The sequence below is a fragment of the Bos grunniens genome, chromosome 24 (genome assembly GCF_055505025.1).
Source record: "Bos grunniens cultivar Pamir isolate PY7600 chromosome 24, Bosgru_T2T1.0, whole genome shotgun sequence".
NCBI lineage: Eukaryota > Metazoa > Chordata > Mammalia > Artiodactyla > Bovidae > Bos > Bos grunniens.
The window spans coordinates 41,681,941-41,693,989 of NC_141188.1; the positions used below are offsets into that span (position 1 = coordinate 41,681,941).

A 12,049-nucleotide genomic window follows, 5' to 3' on the forward strand; every position below is an offset into this window, starting at 1 on the left:
AAAAAAAAAAGAATTCCTAATAACCTAAAAGCTATTGGATGATTGTTCTAAATATATATATATATATATATATATATATATATATATATATATGAGTACCAGATAACTATCTCACTGATGATGCTAGTCAGAATTATTTTATTATTGTATTAGGAGCTAATGATACTATTTCACTGGTCATTCATGCTATATATATGGGACCCCCAAACTGTATTTTAAAAAGTCAAACTCCCTCAAAGGCGCCTGTAAAGAGGGTGATGGTTGATGGGGTGGGGGTTGCAAATCTGGAAGGCAGTGTGACAGATTCAAAGGCCCTCCCGCTGTGGGTGGTTTTCCGTAGCATCTTAAAGCAGGAAAGCCCCACGGGGTCCCACTTTCTCCAAACACCATTCACAGCCGCCAAGGCCAAGTGCTGCGCCCGGAGGGGCGCGGAAAACATTCCGGGCATCTCCCTAGACCAGGACTTTCAATTCTTAGAACAATAAAGCTGAGTCCAGCTGCTCTCCCTCCAGCCTGTGGGAAACCAGGCTTTTCACTGTCAGCAATGCGAGAGAAAGGCGTTCAGCTTGCAGAGTCGCAGCCCGCTCTCCCGCAAGGCCGGCCCCTTTCTTTGCAGGCTAACTATGCAAATTCCCTGCATCCCTGCCCGGCCGCGCGCGGAGAGGACGCGCAGCCATTCAAAGCCCGGTCGCCCGCTCCGGTCCAGCGCGTCCCCCGCGAATGCGCCCGGGAAAGGGACAGTCCCCTGGCTGCAGAGAGCACAGCTAGGCACGAGGCCAAACACGCATCTTTCCCACGCGGGTGCTGTGCGCTCCGCCTCCCTACTTTTGACCTGTTCCTTCCTGCGTTTTGAATAACACGTGTATCTTTGGGAGTGTGCCGGGGGTCACGGGTTGCATGCATAGACGTTTTCAAGAAATATTCGTGACCTCCTAGCCAACAAGCGGCGCCCTGAAGGATTAGTCTCTGGGGAAAGCGGGGCACGAGTGTCCGCAGAAAGGGGAGGAGGGCTTCTCGTCCTCCCGGGCAGTGACAGACGCTTTGAAAGTTGGCCGCGGATCTCTGTTCTTGGCCAACCCTGCCCCGCGAGGTTGCCAGGCATCCGAGCCCGCGCTCCCTCACCTCTAAGTGACCGCGGTCTACTCTGGGCGCGGAACAGCCGGTTCGGCCACCTCGGGGCCTGCACCCAGCGTGGCTGGTAGGCGCCCGCGGCGGGTCCCCAAGCCTGCACCTCCCCGTGCGCTTCCCGCGCGCCCACCCTCCGTGAGTGGCCCGGGGACCCTCCCCGCCCCCGCCCCCCCCCGCGATTTTGCCGGGTCTCGGACCACCGGCTTTCTGCCGCCTGACGGTAAGCGTGCTCCGCGGACGCCTTTCCCATTCATTCCCCGCCCGCCTGCCCGCCGCGGCCCGGACCGACAGCCAGGCCCGCGCGGCTCTCTACTGGGGCCCCCGGGTCGCCAAGGCAGACCCGGGGACTCAGAGCCCGAGGCGCCGAGGAGGGGGCCGATTCCGTCTGGAGTGCGCCCCCACCCCTCTCCCGCCTGCCCGGCGACCTTTCCAGGGGCCGCGCGGGAGACCCATGTGTCGGATCCCCGGCCGGGGGTGAAGGCGGTATGCGCGCACCGACCTTGGCGCGGCCAGGCGTGGGGCTTTGTCCCGCAGCCCCCCGCCGCCTGGGGACCCAGACGCGACCCGGGCTCACCTCTCTGCTGGCCCTGGGCGGAGACCCAGAGCAGCGAGGCCAGGAGCGCCAGCCCCGCGCCGCCGTCACGCATCTCGCCGCCGCGCTCGGGTGAAAGCCGCGACCGCGCGCGGAGACTCAGCCGAGGGCGAGACTGCGCTGCCCGCCGGCCCCTCGGACACACCCCCGCCGACCTCCGCGGCGCCCGGCCCCGCCCACCGCCCTCAGCCCGCGCGGGAGACCCTCCCCCCTCCCCGGAGACCCCTCCCAGCGGAGACCTCCCCAGATCCGGGACCCCTCCCCCCGAGACCCCTCCCCACATAGACTCTCTCTCCCTAAAGGCCTACCCGCCCCCTCACATAGGTCCCCTCTCTCGCACGAGGGGGAACAGCCTGAGCCATCCCCAACTCCGGGGTGAGGGTCGCCCCGCCGCCGCGAGCTCCGAGTTGGGGGGGGCAGACGGAGAAAGTGACTGGAGGAGGAGCGGGGGTGGGGGCAGATCTGCCGGCCTGGGCGGTAGATTCCGAGAAAGTATTCACCCTGCTGACCCTCACCGCCCCGCGGGGGCCGTACGGCCGACCCCGAAGCCGGGACCCCCGAGCAGCCGCCACGGAGACCGCCGCACGCGGGGCGGGGGGTCGGGCTCGCCCCCAGGATGGGACCCCTGGCTCACCGACCCGCATCTCTGGCCCCCAAGGGGTGGCCTGGGCCTCCCAGGAAGGGACTGGGGCTCGTAGCTACCAGCTTACCCCCTCTGCTGTTGGCAGAGGGTTTTGTGAAGCCTTTTCTAAAAAGGAGTAGTAATTCGCTTCCCACTTTGTCTAAAACAAGAAAGGTCGCTTGGATTTAATTATTATCATTCGCATTTGAGAAGATCTTATGGGGGAGCGGGGAGAAGGGAGTTCAGTCTTAATAGGATATCTCAACTGCTTTGTTCTTTTTTAAAAAATACATCTGGTCCCTGTTAAAGAATTTTTAATTTCCTCTGATTTTTTTTTCTATTGAAAGTATTCAATACTTTGTAGATCTTACTTTCTCACAATATAAACAGGCGAGATAAAGTAAGTGACTTATTAAGGCCCACGCTCTCATAAATGTCTTTTTTATTTTTTTGCCTGATAGGGAGATAGTTATATTTCAGTTGTGTCAATCAATGTGACAACCTTACCAATTCTAGTTTTTCTCAAGACAATTCCTTCAACGTTTAATAAATAAAATATCATTATAATATTAGCAATTATTATTACTTTTAAACATAGAAATACAGAGCAAGAGAGTAGAATTTGGCCCTTTATAAAGGATGCAATATAGTTGGATGAGAAGGTAGTCAACTCAAGACTAAATTTAAAACACAGAGATTCTTAACTATTAAAGCATTGAAGTAGTAAACTATTAAGTATTTAAGTAACGAATCAGTGATTAAGTTCAGTGTTTAGCAAGTGATCAAGTATTAAGCATTTAATATTAAAAGATAGAATTATAAGTATTTCTGCACCAAAATACCTTTGCATGCACATTATACATGGGCAGATACATCTTTTTGAGTCTTAAGAGCATCCATGCTGATTAGCTGGTGTGATCTTCCCAATTCTGAAAGGCAGCAGTTAGTTTCAGGAGGTTAAGGTCTCAAAGTCAGCAAACGTCTGGTGTAGAGCCAGCCCTCAGAGTTGATTTCTGGTCCAGAGTTCTCTGACTGCTGCACTGAGACCCTGGAGGATGAACTGAAAGACAACAGCAGAATCACATCTGTACCCCCATATCCTGGGTACCTAGAAGTTCCGTCTGGACTTCAGACCCTATCTTTGAACTGCAGACAGGGAACTCGGGCTCCTGATTTAGAGAAACAAAGGGTCAGCACATTTGAGGAGTGGATAGGAAGTATCCAAAGTCACCAAGTTGGCTCAATTTGTCCCTGCTCAAAATTAAGCAAAAAGATTTCAGTGAAAGAAGAATTTCAGAAGCCACTGTAATGAACAAGCTTGGGTAAGTCTGAATAGAAAAAATGTCACAATTCCCCTTCACTACCAGTTTCCCATTCTTCAGCAAGCTTCAGTTCGGTTCAGTTGCTCAGTCGAGTCCGACTCTTTGTGACACCATGGACTGCAGCACACCAGGCTTCCCTGTCCATCACCAGCTCCCAGAGTCCACCCAAACCCATGTCCGTTGAGTTGGTGATGCTATCCAACCATCTCATCCTCCATCGTCCCCTTCTCTTCCTGCCTTCAATCTTTGCCAGCATCAGCGTCTTTTCTAGTTAGTCAGTTCTTCTCGTTGACTGGCCAAAGTATTGGAGTTTCAGCTTTAGCATCAGTCCTTCCAATGAATATTCAGGACTGATTTCCTTTAGGATGGACTGGTTTGATCTCCTTGCTGTCCAAGGGACTCTCAAGAGTCTTCTCTAACACCACAGTTCAAAAGCATCAATTCTTAGGTGCTCAGCTTTCTTTATAGTTCAACTTTCACATCCATACATGACTACTGGAAAAACTATAGCCTTGACTAGACAGACCTTTGTTGTCAAAGCAATGTCTCTGCTTTTTAATATGCTGTCTAAGTTGGTTGTAGCTTTTCTTCCAAGGAGCAAGCATCTTTTAATTTCATGGCTATAGTCACCATCTGCACTGCTCTTGGAGCCCAAAAAAGCAAAGTCTGTCACTGTTTCCACTGTTTGCCCATCTATTTGCCATGAAGTGATTGGGACCAGATGCCATGATCTTAGTTTTCTGAATGTTGAGTTTTAAGCCAACTTTTTCACTCTCCTCTTTCACTTTCATCAAAAGGCTCTTTAGCCTCTTTAGCCACTTTCATCAAGAGCTCAGCAGACTTGGAAATATCTAAATTAGCTACAGCACCATGGAAGGTCAAGGGTGGCCTGTTCAAGGTGAAAATGATGTAAGAATGTTCATGGTTTGTGAGAAAGCAGAAATTCAGCTCAGCAAGGCACACAAAGATGCTGCCTCCAATGTCACCTGTAAATAAATGAGCAACGAAAATGCCTAAACGCTAAGCAAGAGTTAACTGGTTAATAATTTATAGTAAATCACATGAAAAACTGTTAGGTACCCATTTTTAAAGTATGAGACTTAAAAGTTACCAAAATACACTGAAAGTAATAAAAGCAAAATTCCAGTTAATATGGGAGTCCTGGTTGTAATTATATAAAATAAGCACATGTATAAACAAGATACTAGAAGGCAGGATGCAGAAGAAAATAGTTGTGTTCAGCTGATAAGAGTGCAAGGGGTGGGTGGGGGGTGGATATTGTTTGCATGATAAAGAACTTGGGCCAGCCTCAGAGACGGCTCCCATTCTTCCCCCTCACTTTCTAGAAATGATATCTTGGGCAAGTTTCCTCATCCGTAATGCAGGAATAATAATAGTTCCAACTTCATGCATTCAACACGTATTTTTTTAGTCCCTGTTAGGTACCAGGTTCTATGGCTTCACCTTTAAACAAGACAAGTTCTCATCTCTGTGGAACATTGTCTGGCAGTTAAGGCAGGGAAAAATGTAAGCTAAAATCATAAATTTAATAAGTTTATTAAAGGGTCACTGAGATAAGGAATTCGAGACCAAGCCTTGATCTGGCAGTTTGGGAAGGTTTTGCTGAGAAACTTATTCATAAGGATTCAATGAGCCAATGTCTGTCAGTTACCAGCACTCTACCTAGCTTATGGTAAATGCTCAATAAAGATGAATTATTATTTCAATTTTTCTATACTACAACTATATTTTTCAATTAAAAGAAGAAAAAACCCAGCTTGATTATGAACATTTTCAGAAACAAGAGTTCAGGCAGAGAGGGATGGGCCACATCAGAGCTTTCAAAACTGCTTGGGGGATCATGTTAAAATGCTGATTCCAGTGTAGTAGGGCTGCAGTTGGAGGCTGAATTTCTGTACCTCTAACAAACTCCTAGGTGACGCTCATGCTGCTTGCTGGTAGGCAGAGTGCACCTTGAACAGAAGTTCCTGGCTTGCTTGTCCTTGATCTTGCCTGCACATTGGAATCGATGGAGAAGTTTGAAAAGATACTAATGTTTGTTTCTATCCCCCAAGATTCAGATTCAGTTGGTACGGGGAGGAGTCTGGACTAAGGCTCTCCAGGTGAGCCCAACATGCAACAACATTGGAGACACCCTGGACTAGACTGGATGGTTCCTAGGGAGAAGATGACCTGGGTCTAGTCATGGCTGGGCATGCTGCAGGAGCCAGTCTCAGAGAAGTATGATCACAGACAAGAAGAGGAAGCGTAGCCTGGCAGATGTTTTCCTGCAAGGACAGACAGCCACGTGGCAGGAACCCAGCCAGTGATGCCCAGAACATGGGCTAGGACCGTTTCTCTGGGAGGTTGGGGTAAGCAAGGCTGTCCTTTAGTTCTAAAGGGATTGAGATCCCAGGCAGAGACTAGGACACAGAAACATCATACCGGGATCCAGGCATCAAGCTGGGGTATAAAGTGGGGGATGTGATTCTAGGAAAGAGGTAAGAGGTTGGTCACTAAAATTGGGTTAGGGTTTCAGAGTCTGGGCCAGGACAAAGCTAAAGAGGCTGAGTATAAACTAAGCTGCTTCAAGTCCCATGGCAGAAATAAGGTGATTTAGAGACTAAGCCTTCGGTAAGAGTGAGGGGTGGATGGTCCAGTAGACAGAGTAGGCAGATTAGGGATGGAGGCAGAATAGTGTCACCCCAGAGATGTTGGAGAAGTCTCTTGAGAGTCCCTTGGACTGCAAAGAGATCAAATCAGTCAATCCTAAAGGAAAACAACCCTGAACATTCATTGGAAGGACTGATGCTGAAGCTGAAGCTCCAATACTTTGCCACCTGATGCAAAGAGCCAACTCATTGGAAAAGACCCTGATGATGGAAAAGATTGAGGGCAGGAAAAGAAGGGGGCAACAGAGGATGAGATGGTTGGATGGCGTCACCAACTCAATGGACATGAGTCTGAGCAAGCTCTAGGAGATGGTGAATGACAGGGAATCCTGGTGTGCTGCAGTCCTTAGGGTCCCAGTGTCAGATACAAGTGAGCCACTGAACAACAATAGAGATGTGCCTGTCCTGATGGCTGGGTCCTGGGAGTACGTTGTGCATGAAAAGTCTCAGATGTGATTAAGTGAGGATTTTTACAATAACTTTATTTATTCATTCATAGCCCCAAACTGGAACCAAGCCACGTGTCCATCACCAGAAGAATGGATTCTAAAATATCAAATATTTTGGGACTTCCCTGGCAGACCAGTGATTAAGGCTTCACCTACCAATGCGGGGGGTACAAGTTCGATCCCTGGTCAGGAAGTTAAGATCCCACAGGTCTCTTGGCCAAAATACCAAAACATAGAACAGAAGCAACATTTTAACAATTCAATAAAGACTTTTAAAAAATTAAAATAAAATGTTGGATGGAATGTTTGCAATGGAATAACTTGGCAATAAGACAGAATGAACCACTGACTCACGCAGCATGAAAGAATTTGAAAAATGTTCAAGCTGGTTTTAGAAAAGGCAGAAGAACCAGAGACCAAACTGCCAACATCCGCTGGATCATCGAAAAAGCAAGAGAGTTCCAGAAAAACATCTATTTCTGCTTTATTGACTATGCCAAAGCCTTTGTGTGGATCACAACAAACTGTGGAAAATTCTGATAGAGATGGGAATACCAGACCACCTGATCTGCCTCTTGAGAAACATGTATGCAGGTCAGGAAGCAACAGTTAGAACCGGACATGGAACAACAGACTGGTTCCAAATAGGAAAAGGAGTACGTCAAGGCTATATATTGTCACCCTGCTTATTTAACTTATATGCAGAGTACATCATGAGAAATGCTAGGCTGGAAGAAGCACAGGCTGGAATCAAGATTGCCGGGAGAAATATCAATAACCTCAAATATGCAGATGACACCAGCCTTATGGCAGAAAGTGAAGAGGAACTCAAAAGCCTCTTGATGAAAGTGAAAGAGGAGAGTGAAAAAGTTGGCTTAAAGCTCAACATTCAGAAAACATAAGATCATGGCATCCAGTCCCATCATTTCATGGCAAATAGCTGGGGAAACAGTGGAAACAGTGTCAGACTTTATTTTTCTGGGCTCCAAAATCACTGCAGATGGTGATTGCAGCCATGAAATTAAAAGATGCTTACTCCTTGGGAGGAAAGTTATTACCAACCTAGACAGCATATTAAAAAGCAGAGATATTACTTTGTCAACAAAGGTCTATCTAGTCAAGGCTATGGTTTTTCCAGTAGTCATGTATGGATGTGAGAGTTGGACTAGAAAGAAGGCTGAATGCTGAAGAATTGATGCTTTTGAATTGTGGTGTTGGAGAAGACTCTTGAGAGTCCCTTGGACTGCAAGGAGATCCAACCAGTCCATTCTAAAGGAGATTAGTCCTGGGTGTTCATTGGTAGGACTGATGCTAAAGCTGAAACTCCAATACTTTGGCCACCTGATACAAAGAGCTGATTCATTTAAAAAGACCCTGATGCTGGGAAAGATTGAAGGGAGGAGGAGAAGGGGACAACAGAGGATGAGATGGTTGGATGGCATCACCGACTCAATGGACATGGGTTTAGGTGGACTCCGGGAGTTGGTGATGGACAGGGAGGCCTGGCCCTGCTGCGGTTCATGGGGTCACAAAGAGTCGGACACGACTGAGCGACTGAACTGAACTGATACTAAGTGAAAGAAGCCAGACACAAAAGAGTCAATTTCTGTGACATTTATCAACAGACAAAACTAATCAAAGGAAAACAATGGTTGCCTATGGAGAGAGTAAAGATTGACTGGAAAAAGACAAAAAAGGAGTCTGTGGTCATAGAAATGTTCTGTATCCTGATTGGCATGTTGGTTTTATGGCTACAAACCTCTACCAAAATTCATTCTGTTATGCAGATTTAGGATCCATGCATTTCTCTGTATAAATAAGGATCTTGAGATGAGGCGATTTTTATCAATTTTTCTGGCTGAGCCCAGAGTAGTCCCAGAAGTCCTTGTGAGTGAAATAGCGGGGACAAGGGAGTCAGAGAAATTCAGTGTGACAGAAACCCACTCTGCCAAAGATGACTTTGAAAGACAGGGGAATGGGACCATGAGTCCAGGAATTCGAGAGGCTTTGAGAGGCTGGAATACTTTCTAGAGGCTCCAAATCTTTGGCCACCTGATGCGAAGGGCTGACTCACTAGAAAAGACCCTGATGCTGGGAAAGATTGAAGGCAAAAGGAGACGGGGACAACAGAGGATGAGATGGTTCGATAGCATCACTGGATCAATGGACACGAGTTTGGGCAAACTTCGGGAGAAGGTCAGTGCTTTAACAGTTTCTTAAAACACAGTGTTTTAAATTTGCAAATCTGAGTTTTCAAAGCATGACTTAAAAAATACATTTAAATAGACTTTTCACAGCAATCTCATACACAAAAAATCATGGTTAAAAATAAAAATACAGGAACAAATTCCAGTTCCCACATTTACTTGACTGAGTGAGCTTTGGGACATTAGTTAAGTTTCTTGACCTTTGTCTCCTCATCTGTAAAATGGGGACATGTGGAAGACCTACATCAAAAGATGAGAAGCAAGGTTCTTAGCAGAGTGCCCAGTATCAAGTAAGTATCCAATAATTATTTTCTTCAATTACTGTGTTAACCACCATCATCAGAAGATTAGGAAGCAATGTTGTGCAGCTGTTGTCATGAAGATGGGCCAGTTTGTCAGCACAGGTTTATAAAAGGCCGTTGGACACACGTGAAGAGATAAACCATTATTTATCTTCTTATTTACATGGAAGACACAGAGATGACTCCAAGGGGAAAGGCAAGCTAGAAGAAAATATCTTCCTAAAAGCCAAGTAGTAGAAAGACATTAATGGAAAATAGTGACCAGTACAGCAAAACCCAAAGAGAGTCTGTTTTTCAAAAAATTTGGCAGAGCATTGGTCATTAGAGAACTTTGCAAGTATCTTTTTTCCCTCACAGAGGAAGAGGAAGCCAAATTGGTGTGGGGGGTGTCTGGGAGACAGCTGTTCACAAGGACATGTAAACAACATTTGTCCCCCAGACTCCGCGGGGTGTCTTTGCCTGCTGGATATTTGTAACAACAAAACCTCCAACAGGAAAGTTAGATTTGGAAATCAAGGTTAGCAGCACACGTGACTTGGTAAAGCTGGACACAAATTATCTGAAAATTAGGAAATAGATGTCCGTTTCTTGTAAAATGTATTTTATTGCAGTATAGTTGGTTTACAATGTTGTGTTAATTTCTGCTATATAGCACAGTGACTCGGTTATACATGTAGATATATTCTTTTTCATATTCTTTTCCCTTATGTCTTATCACAGGATGTTGAGTATTGTTCCCTGTCCTGTACAGTAAGATTTTGTTTATCCATCCTCTATGTAATAATTTTCATCAGGAAACATTGTTTATGAAGATACTTGTCATGTGTCATTTTCATCTGCCCTAGTTTGGGAGAAGATGCTTATAAACCATCACCGTTATGTTGCTTCCTTCTGTTTTTATTAAGTTCTCCTCCTGTTCACCCCATGTGGAGGCAGATATTCTTGAATATTCTGCACTTTCCATTCCCAAAGCCTTTCTTTTCTCCTTGTTTACCCCCAGATCCTCATCTTTGCTCATTTTGTCACAACCCCTACATACCTTTCATCAGGAAGCCAGTGGATAGTCAAATGACTTAAGACACCTTGCAGTGATCTGGCAGCAGAGACGATCTTCACATTTAGGAAGATGCCGATACTAAGAAATAGGATTTGTGGTGAAACAGATATTATCCTTCCATTAAAAGATCCTTTATAGAATTCAGGAAGTAGTTAATTCTGGTCACTGTAGTAGTTAATTCAATGCCGTATACTAATTAGAATTGTGTTTCTGGACAACATGAGCTATTTGACTCTGGGACAGATTACTTACCTTCTCTGAGCCTCAGTGTTTCTTCTCTGTAAAATCTGGAAATCAATATAGACCACCAGACATAATTACTACCTATAATGACAGCAATAGTAATAACAGCTACCAGGTGTTAAAGAATCTTGAAAGGAGACATTACATCTGTGTTCACAGGTGTTATGCTTCAATTTCTGTTCTAGGACTGCATCATGGCCGCTGAACAAGACTGGAGAACTACACCGACCAGGATCTCTTCAACCCATGCCCACAGTCATTAAAGTTGACCTTCAGAATTGCCCAGCAATCTCAGGACCTGCTGGAAACTGTTCACATCCCACTGACTGATCCCATCTTTTCAGGGCTCAGCTGCATTTCCCTCTGGCTAGGATGCCCATCATCTCTGCCTTTTTCCTCTCGTTGAACTCCTAGCCATCCTTCAAGACCCAACTCAAACATCCCCTCCCGCAGGTAGCCTTCTGTGATTGCTTCAGTGCTTGCAGACTGATTGCTCCTTTGTGCCACCAACGTACTTTGTAATGCAATCTCCATTTTAACGGATCTGTGAATTTTATTAACTTATTTTTCACATTAAACAATGAATTCTTGCCCCTCTTGTTTTATTTTCTCTTAACACTTGCCATAGTGTCTGAAATTAAACAAATACTTGTTGAAAATGACAATGATGTTGATGCATTCAACACTATGTAATAATGCTGGTGCAGTTCTTGCATTATTCTGACATGTCATATAAACCACCTCAAAGTTTTCTAAACATCCCCAGGTGGCAAAAGGCAATGTGAGCTACTAGGGCTAAAAGAGCTCTCAGTTACAAGCAATGCAAGCTGACTCTGGCCACCTTAAAGAAGGCAAGGTACTTGGGCAGATATTTGTGGGGTGGGAAGAGTGGGGGTCACAGAATCCATAGGAACCTGGAGGACAAGGCTTGGAGGATGCGTGGGAACCTAGAGAACTCCAGATGCTTGGCCACAGGCCCAAGGTCAAGACCACCGACCTGAACAGAACAGCTGACACCAACTGCAGCACAAGAGGCGTCTGACCTTCAGCTGCTCGCTCCATCTTTGTTTCACCAGCTCATCTTCCAAAACCTGGGGAACCAATCATGAACTGAGCTTACATCCTGTGCCCAGGGTCATGGTGGAAGAGGCACGGACCTTTTTCTTAGGAGTTTTGACTGATGAGAAATAGAAGACAAATGAGCAAGACGGAGAATTCCTCCTGCTTCTCTCCACCAGCCCCTGCAGGAGGCCCCGGAGTCCTCTTCTCTGCTCGGATAAGCCTGGCATTCAGATGCCTTCCAAGCCCCCCACCTGACCCCCGTGAGCTCCTCTGGTTCATCCAGAGCAGAATCAGCATTTCATGCCTTACTCTTCTATGTCACATCTCCCCCTTCTCTCTGCATTCTCCTCTTCTCTGTTGCCATGGATTTCACCTCTCAAATAGAGCATCAGC

At 46.4% G+C, this 12,049-nt stretch overlaps 1 protein-coding gene and 1 long non-coding RNA gene across 3 annotated transcripts in view; one reads left to right on the forward strand and one right to left on the reverse strand.

The window, feature by feature from the left end:
• The window catches only part of LAMA1 (laminin subunit alpha 1), a 125,340-nt gene extending 123,337 nt beyond the window's left edge, over positions 1 to 2,003 (reverse strand). The window contains exon 1 of one of the 2 annotated variants that reach the window (XM_086372352.1): positions 1,703 to 2,003. In XM_086372352.1, coding sequence (XP_086228478.1) covers positions 1,703 to 2,003 — 301 coding nt within the window. The remainder of the gene's footprint in view (positions 1 to 1,702) is intronic. The other variant, XM_086372354.1, reaches the window with a different exon arrangement.
• LOC147346123 (uncharacterized) lies at positions 500 to 11,187 on the forward strand. Its single transcript, XR_015153469.1, has 2 exons — positions 500 to 1,348; positions 10,780 to 11,187. It is a non-coding gene; the product is annotated as an uncharacterized LOC147346123 (long non-coding RNA).
• The last annotated feature ends 862 nt before the right edge of the window (positions 11,188 to 12,049 follow it).